At 45.3% G+C, this 9289-nt stretch overlaps 1 protein-coding gene across 1 annotated transcript in view; it reads right to left on the reverse strand.

Annotated features, from left to right (window-relative positions):
- The window catches only part of SAP30L (SAP30 like), a 9657-nt gene extending 4250 nt beyond the window's left edge, over positions 1–5407 (reverse strand). Inside the window, exons 1-3 of the mRNA XM_015819918.1 lie at positions 5195–5407; positions 4697–4849; positions 1529–1564 (exon numbers count right to left, since the gene is read on the reverse strand). Of these exons, the coding sequence (XP_015675404.1) occupies positions 1529–1564; positions 4697–4849; positions 5195–5407 (402 nt within the window). The remainder of the gene's footprint in view (positions 1–1528; positions 1565–4696; positions 4850–5194) is intronic.
- Between the last annotated feature and the right edge of the window lie 3882 nt (positions 5408–9289).

The raw sequence follows: 9289 nt of genomic DNA on the forward strand, positions 1-9289 counted from the left end.
AGACCAGTTGACGGCTGTGGCCAGGGGGGCGTTTTACCGGGTTCGCCTGGTTCACCAGTTGCGGCCTTTTCTGGACCGGGATGCCTTGCGCACGGTTACTCATGCCCTTGTCACCTCCCGCCTGGACTACTGCAATGCTCTCTACATGGGGCTCCCCTTGAGGAGCACTCGGAGGCTCCAGTTAGTCCAGAATGCAGCCACGCGGGCGGTGATGGGAGTGACTCGTCGCTCCCATGTAACGCCGCTGCTGCGCGAGCTGCACTGGCTGCCTGTGGCCTTCAGAGTGCGCTTCAAGGTGTTGATCATCATCTTTAAAGCGCGCCATGGCATCGGACCTGGTTACCTCCGAGACCGCCTTCTGCCACAGATTGCCTCTCACTGGCCGATACGCTCCCACAGAGAGGGTCTCCTCAGGGTGCCGTCAACCAGACAGTGTCGGTTGGCGACCCCCAGGGGGAGAGCCTTCTCTGTTGGAGCCCCCACCCTCTGGAACGAACTACCCCCAGAGATCCGGGTGATTCCGGATCTCCCCTCCTTCTGCCGCGCCCTCAAGACATGGCTATTTCAGCTGGCGGGACTGGCCTAAGGGGTATTTTAAATTTGGTTTTTAAATAACTTTTAAAAAAGGAAGAAAAGGCCCATATTAATATTTCTTTTTAATTACATTTTAAATTTTTATATTGTATTGATTGTCTCGTTTTTAAACTGGCTGTAAGCCGCCCTGAGTCCACTAGGAGAAGGGCGGGGTATAAATGTAATAAATAAATAAATAAATAAATAAATATATAATATCAACATTCTGCCCCAAAATCAGAATTGGGTACAGTTTTTCTTATTTTAGCTATTTACTACAAACTTGCCTTTCCCATTTTTTCGTGATATAACATACTTTATAAACTTTGGCTATGAAAAGTAAGTACAGTTCAGCAACAGCTGCAATCCATGCAGTTTTCTTTCAACAATATGAAGCTTGTGTTTCATTTTCCTTTCCTTTTCCCCACTAGGTCTTTTTACCATCACGCAGCCCTAGAATTTCCAGGTAGCTTTATCAAAACCAGCTAGATGCTGCCACCTGCTGCGGCTTTGTGCTATTTTTGTCGCTTCAGTTCTGAATGAAAGAGAGATTAACTTTGTTACATTAGGTTTACATGTAAGATAATTATTTCATTCTCATATTTCATTAAAAAAAATAACACCGTTCCCTAAAAACACAATAGGATTTTAATGGCGATGCTGTTTCAGGCACATCTCTACAACTGGCTTCTTTACTAGGATCATAAACCAACGTACTTTCATTTTAATGCTGCATCATTCATTCATACTGTGCCTGTCTCGTTGCTTCAGCATAGGAAAATACTGCTTTGCTGACACAGGGAATTCACAGCAGAATCCCATAAAAAGCTCCTCTAGGATTTCAGAGCTACTACAGCAGCACTGCTACCACAACAGGAGAGAGAGAGGTTCGGTGCACAACTGCAGGCACAGAGAGAAGCATGCAGCGGGTAAAGCTTCTGCGGTTGCCACTTACACTTTTGTCAATATCCAGTTTCAGCTTTTTCTGCCTCTACGAGAAAACCTAGGAGAACGACTTCCTCCGCAACGGTCGGCCCGCCTGCGTTGCCAGGGGTAGCAGCTACTCCGTTGTTGAAACAGGCATTTTTCCCCACCGTCCTCCTGGTAGGGCCGACAGAAGGAGGCACGACTTTGGTAAGTAGCGTCGGAGGGTGGTCGGAGCCAGCTGGCTTCCCCGTCGCGGCCCTACAACTTCGCCAGCCTTGGCGCTCGCCAAACCTCCGCCCGGCCTATCCCGCCCTGGGACTCCGCGGCTTTTAAGGACACATCTGGAGGGAGCCGCCAAAGCAACGCTCGCTTCGTCCGCCGCGTCCGCCGGGCGGCCTTCTCAGGGGCCCCGAGGAGCCCCTCACGCCGCCATCCCGCCCAGGGGCCCCGGAAGCGGTCCTTCGGGGCGGGCGGCTTCCCTCGCCTCCCCGAGGAGTCGCTTTCCCGCTTCAGCCGGCGGGCGCGCTCCGTCCTCCTAGCCAGCCCCGACCCACAGCCTCGCAAGCAGCCCCTCTGAGAGGCGGCGCAAGCAAGAAGGGTCCCTCTTCTCGCCTCCTCACGGCCTCCCGACCCCCCGGCAGCCGGCCGAGGATCTCGTCCCTTCGGCTGCCTCGGTCACAGCCCCCGGAGCCGGCAGCCCGGTACGTGTGGCTGTGCCCAGCTGCCGGCCCCTTCCGCGGAGCTCGTTAGGCGGACGCGACCCGTCGCTCCGCCGCCAGAGAGGCCACCAGGCCACGGCAGCCCAACGCCCGCACCCCGCTCGCTCGCTCCCTCGCCCGCCTCGCTCTCGTCCCTTTCCCACTCCCTCAAACACAAAACCTGCCCGCTCCGCCTCTTCGCCTCCGAGCGGAAGTCCCGTCCCCGGGCAGCCAGTGGTTAGTGCAGCTCGAGAGGCGGGGCTTGGGCTCCCGCTCAGACAAGCTATTGGCCGAGGCAGCTGCTCGTGCCGATAGGCTACTTCCTGCGCGAAGGGAGGTAGCCGGAGAGCGTTTGAAGTCCGTGCTCAGAACGGGCTGGGGGTGCGGAGCGGGAGTTCGCGGGAGGCGGGTGGGGGGCTCTGAAGCTGCCCTGGGTGAAGCCAAAGCCTTCTGCAGGGACACGCGCACAAGAGGCCGTTCGCAAGAGGGCGGGCGGGTCCGGCTGGGAGAGTTCGAAAAACCAACGGCTCTCGTCCTCCTTAAAGGCGGAGCTGCCTTGCGGGCGCTCGGGCGGTGGACTTTGGACCAGGAGCGCTTTGGGTCCTGCTCGGGCCGCCTGCGTGTCTGGTTGCTGCCAACTAATAGAGCGTCCCCTCCGGATGATCAGAGCGCAGCGCTCCCCGTAAAGGGGCGGCCGTGAGATCCCGGGGAGGAAAGAGAAAAACAAACCGGGAAACCAGTAGGGTAGGTAGAGGGAAGGTGCGCGGCGACATGGACGCCCCAGAGAACCAGGGAAAAATAAAGGCTGGGAGCTTCCTGTACCCCGTAAAGACACTAGAGCAGAAAACAGCGGACGTCCAGGTCGCAGCTCTTACTGATTTTTGAGGCTAAGATCCAATGATACGAATTCTTGTGAGAAACAAACTGGAAAGCTGGTGGATCTCTGGAAGTTTTACCTTACAATTTTTCGCCCGAGCACTTTTCGAGGTGTAGGCGTGTGGGTCCCCATTGCACAAGCTGGGTTAGTCTATTGAAGATGGGTCTAGAACTCATGACTGTGGAACCATATAAAGCAGGGGTAGTCAACCTTGGCTCTTTTATGACTCGTGGACTTCAACTCCCAGAATTCCTGAGCCAGCACAGCTGGCTCAGGAATTCTGGGAGTTGAAGTCCACGAGTCATAAAAGAGCCAAGGTTGACTACCCCTGATATAAAGGGTTAATTTTGCTGATCTGAGGTTGAATAGCTGATTATTGGAATTTACTCCACAACTGAATGCAGTGATGCTTGGGCAATTTTGGTGAATATGTTTTTGTCAGCAATGCATTTAGTCTGGCTGTCTCACGCTGAGCTATGCACAATTGCCCAATTGGTCCCAAAGCCACTCTTCATAGAACACATTACCTATAAATAAACAATTAGAGCATCAGAGTACTAATATCATCCCCTCTTGAAGGTATGCAAATAAATGAATGCACATTGCTTTACTTTTTGAATAGCCAGAAGAAACCTGGAGCCAAAAGTAACTTGTTTTAGTTCTTGAGACTTTACAGAATTCTATAGATCTAGACCAGTGGTTCTCAACCTGTGGGTCGGGACCCCATTTGGGGTCGATCGACCATTTCATGGGGGTCGCCAAGCAAGGCTGTCCGCCATTTTTTTTGTCCGCCATTTTTTTCCCCTTTTCTGGCGGGTGCCTTACCTCCCTTGGGCTGGGCCAGCTGGTGGTCGGCCTGCTCTGTCTCTGCCGCTTGCCAGCTATGCCTCGGCCGGCGCAGGGGGCGGAGCCACGCATGCGCGGCGCTCCCGGGCAGGGAAAGTCCTCGACTTACGACCGGTCGGGTAGTCCTCGACGTACGACCGGTTTAGTCCTCGACTTACGACCGGTTTAGTCCTCGACTTACGACCGGTTGGGGTCGCGGCATTAAAAAGGTTGAGAACCACTGATCTAGACCATTTTTCTCTTCATGACCTTCAGATGTATTTCATGTTTCTTTTTGCTGAAAAAGATCCAGTAAGGAAGAAAACTATGCAACATTGTTTCCTTTAGCCAGGAGTGTCCAACCAGTGGCCCTGGACTGCATACAGCCCTGGACAGCTGCAAACGAGGCCTCAATATTATAACATTATTATTTGTACCTGATTTCATTATTTTTACAAATAACTCAAGGCGATGAACATATCCAACACACCTTCCTTTTATTTCTCCACAACAGCAATCCTGTGAGGTAAGGGGCCGAGAGAGTGTGACCGACCCAAAGTCACCCAGCTGGCTTTCATGGCTAAGGCAGGAGTTAAATTCATGGTCTGTCATTTCTAGCCTGGTACCTTAACCACTAATCAAACTGGCTCTTACTTTTTATCACATATATTAATATACCTATATATAACACATACGTTATTATATGATTTATATACATAACTATATTATATATTTTATATGTGGTCCAAGACAGTTCTTGTTCAAGGCGACCCAGGCAAGCCTAAAAATTGGATACCCATGCTTTAAATAAAGCTAGCAGCTGTTCATCTGGAAAAGCCCTCTGTGTTTTACCCATAATCCTGTCACGTGTCTTGCCCACCTCTGGCTTCCACATGATGTTGCCTTCATCTTTCATCACATGTATGAAGCAGCCTTCAATCACTTTTTGCTGTTCAAATGTGTAAAATTGGATGAAACAGTTTGATATTTCTTAGCCACTTCAAACTGGTGGGTATCTCCTCTCTGAGTATCTGAGCACTATCTTCTGCCATCTTTCTAGCCTTTTCCTTCTAGCAAAGAAAGCTGCATACAGCTGTTCAAAAGCCTACAGCTTTACCAGATATTTGGTGAATTTGGAATTTTTGAATAGGTTCAGGTGTGCTTTTTACCTTGTCAAATGCAACAAAGCAAAAGAGCTAGATCATCCATGTCAATATCTTTCTTGGCCCCATATATGCTCCTTTCCCACATTATTGTCCTGACCTTATAAACGTAGACCAGGCAAACAGCTTACATTATTTGTACTTGCATTATTGAGATAGAGATGAGTGATTTTTGTCAGTCCTTCCCAACCAGGGATGTGTAATGCTTGTGCACGATATGCATATGCAGGGATGTGGAGCACCAGAAAGCCTGTTTGTGTCTGTCTCAAAATATCTTGACATATCAGTGTGATCTTGTCATGTATTTTCCAGGGTGAATGTGGCACAATAAGGAATTCCCCCATCCCCCATCATGACACTATTTCCTAAGGAGACAGTTACAGCATGTGCACCTATGCCTAATTCAAAGCATCTTTTCATCCTTCTTGTATTTCTTGATAGGAATAAATGTTAGAAGCCCCTATATTACATAAGATAATTGCTGGATTACTACCAAAGGATCCATTATTGCCATAATAAGCTTGGAAGTGCTACATTACAGTTTATGATGTGCACATAAAACCACAAGCCAACATAATTATTTTTCGTGCATCCATAAGGAATATGTCTAAATTAACCACTTATAAGAATAATTTGACATTTGAAATAAAACAGCCCGAATAGCTCATTTTAAAAAATGCTGTCATCTTAACAGTATCCAGACATTTTCACCAAAAATAGCTATCCTGTTGTATGAAAAAAAATTATTAGATTAATAATTTAGATAATTATACAAAAAAAGCCCTGCCCCACATGGAGAGCCAATTCAGTTTAGGGATAAGGCATCAAGCTAGAAACCCAGGAGACTGTAAGTTCTAGTTCTAGCCTCGGGCATGAAGCCAACTGAGTGACCTTGGGCCAGTCAATTTCTCTCAGGAAGCAGGCAATGGCAGACCACTTCTGAAACCTTGTCAGGAAAACCACAAGAATTTGTCCAGACAGTCTAAGAATCAGACATGATTGAATGGAAGAAAAAGAAACTTGAAAATTAAAACATTTCTTCTTTTCCATCTTTGTTTTAATAATATCTTCGTTAGGGATATGTAAGGGCCTAATTCTGTTTAAGATAAATGATTTTTAATGATAAAAAGAAAGGCTTCAAATAGCCCAAGCGCAACAAATTTACATTACAGCAAAAAGTGATCTTAATACAAATGTTAAACTTATACCAGTACTAGATATTAAATACTTTTCTTTATACTGTTACTATAATTTTAAAAAGCTTGGACTTTTGAGAGGAAGAAAATGCATTTTTAAGAGTTATTGCTTCAAAAATTAAAGCAACACAACCAAGAAAAAGAACATTAACCTTCTGGTTAATATTATCTCCCCTTTATTTTTCTCTGTAGAGAGAGGGAAGTGAATGCATATAAAGTGTTTATTAGGACTTTTATTTTCCACAAAATGATTCATTGGTTCTCTGATGCAAACAGCAATGAGAAACTAGTTATCTTCTGTGAGATAGCTGGGATAATAAAGTCCCCCCCAACTGCCTCATCTTCTTATCAGTGATCCACCTCAACATTGCAGGAATCCAGCAATTATTGAGCAACCATCTGGCAGAATTAAAAGTAGTGGGGACAGAGTGGGTTTTGTTCTTCTGTAAAGATAGATGTCTTCTTGGTACACAGTGGAACTCATCATATTTGCAGATGACACTAAACTGGCAGGAATAGCCAACACCTCAGAAGACAAAGCTCAGGATCCAAAAAGATCTTGACAAACTTGAACAATGGGCCCTATCCAACAAAATGAATTTTAATGTGGAGAAAAGCAAAGTTTTACATTTAGGCAGGAAAAATCAAAGGTATAAGTACAGATTAGGCGAGATCTGGCTCAAAAACAGTAACTGTGAGAGGGACCTTGGAGTCTTAATGAACGATCACTTGACTATGAGCCAGCAGTGTGCAGCAGCAGCCAAAAAAGCTAATACAATCTGGGTTGTATAAACAGAGGCATAGAATCAAGATCACGCAAATATTAGTACCGCTTTATAAAACCCTAGGAAGACCACACCTGGAATACTGCAACCAATTTTGGTCAACATATGACAAAAAAGATGTTGAGAGTTTGGAAAAAATTTAGAGAACAACTAAGATGATCAAAGGCTTGGAGACTAAAACATACGAAGAATGGCTGCAGGACTTGGGTTTGGCTAGTCTAAAGAAAAGAAGAAACAGGGGTGACATGATAGCAGTATTCCAGTATTTGAGAGGCTACCACAAGAAGAGGCTGTCAAACTATTATCCAAAGCACCAGAGGGCAGGACAAGAAACAATGTTTGGTAACTGACCAAAGAGAGAAGCAACCTGGAATTAAGGAGAAACTTCCTAACAGTGAGGACAATTAACCAGTGGAACATCTTGCCTTCAGAAATCGTGGGTACTCCATCACTGGAGATTTTTAAGAAGAGACTAGACCAGGGGTGTCAAACTGCCGGCACGTGGGCTGGACGCGTCATGATGAGACCGTGTCCTCCCCATTGCCGGCAATGGGGAAAAAGCTCCAAGACATCGCGAGTTTAACATGTCTGGACTAGACAGTCACTTGTCTGAAATGGTATAAGTTCTCCTGATTGAGCAAGGGGCTGGACTAGAAGACCTCCAAGATACCTTCCAGCTCTATTCTATTCTACATGCTGGCAACTGTTGCCGGCTTCCAGCATGTAAAGGTTGTCTTTTTTCCCTTTATATCAGGGGTGTCAAACTGACGGCCTGCGGGCCAGACGCGTCATCCGGAAGCTGTGCCCACTCATTGTCGGCAATGGCAAAACCGTCCCGATATGTTTCGTGATGTCACATGACGTCGCAAGTTTGACATGTCTGCTTTATATAAAGTGTACAAGCTCCAGAACAATGACATCAGTCAATTGTACTGCTGGTCATGGCTTCCCCGTTGACTTTGTTTGCAGGAAGTGGCAGAGAAGTTGGAAATTACAATCATGTGACTTAGGGATGCTGCAACAATAATACGTTCAGGCCACTTGCCAAGCACTTGGATTGTGATCACATGACCACCGGAGAGTTGCAAGGTCATAACTACCACTATTGTAAATTCAGTCGCTGAATGAGTGGTTGTTAAGCGAGGATTACTTGTATTATTTCATGTAATCAGTCTCTCCTCTCTTTACAAATGCCTTGGCTGTTACAAAACAGAATAGATGTACAAGTTTTCAGAAAAAGGACACAATAAAAATTTATTTTAAATATATTATAAAAGAAAGACCATTCAATTCGTAAAAATACTAAACTTGACATCCAAATGATTTCCAGTTAATCAGCGATACTACATTAAAGTGCTAGACATCCTTGATCTTTTCCAACTTAAGACAATGTCCCAAGATGCACAAAATAAATACACAACTCGTGGCAACATCCAATTTAAAAGAAACTGTTAAGCATGCATTACAAAGAGGGAAACTGTTTAAGAATCCCTGAAGACTTTCTACATATGAGCTGCATTTTTCCTGCTTCTTTCTCCTTAAATCTTTAGCTGCTTAATAGTATTGTTGGAAGAGCTAATTTTATACTTACTTTGGTTACGTATAATGCAATGTTGTGAACTTAGTGCATATAATTTTCTTTGTGATAAAAACATTCTACCTACCACAACATATGTTCGTATGCTTTTAAATTGGTTCAGATTAAAACATTGCTTTACCTACTAGAATGTGAAGGTACAGGTAGTCCTCAGCTTACGACCACAATTGAGCCCAAATTTATATTAAGTAAGAAATTTGTTAAGTGAGTTTTGCCCCATTTTATGACTTTCCTTTCCACATTTGTTAAGTGAATCACTGCAGTAGTTAAATTAGTAACCCGGTTGTTAAGTGAATCTGGCTTCCCCATTAACTTTGCTTGCCAGAAGATTGCAAAAGGGGATTACATAACCCCGGGACACTGCAACCATCATAAATGTGAGTTGTCAAGCATCTGAATGTAAATCACATGATCATGGGGATACTACAACGGTCGAAAGTGTGAAACATGGTCATAAGTTCCTTTTTTCCATGCTATTGTAACTTCGAACGGTCACTAAATGAACTATTGTAAGTCGAGCATTACCTGTATCTCTAATTGAACATAAATTTATTGGAAAGCTTAGAACAGAAGGTAGTTCAAAACCCCCATTATAACTAGAACTCAAATTGGGCTATTGTTTTTAAATGGTTATCTTGATGTAAAAAT

Source organism: Protobothrops mucrosquamatus, unplaced genomic scaffold (genome assembly GCF_001527695.2).
Source record: "Protobothrops mucrosquamatus isolate PMUCROS unplaced genomic scaffold, P.Mucros_1.0 scaffold1018, whole genome shotgun sequence".
Classification (NCBI taxonomy): Eukaryota; Metazoa; Chordata; class Lepidosauria; order Squamata; family Viperidae; genus Protobothrops; species Protobothrops mucrosquamatus.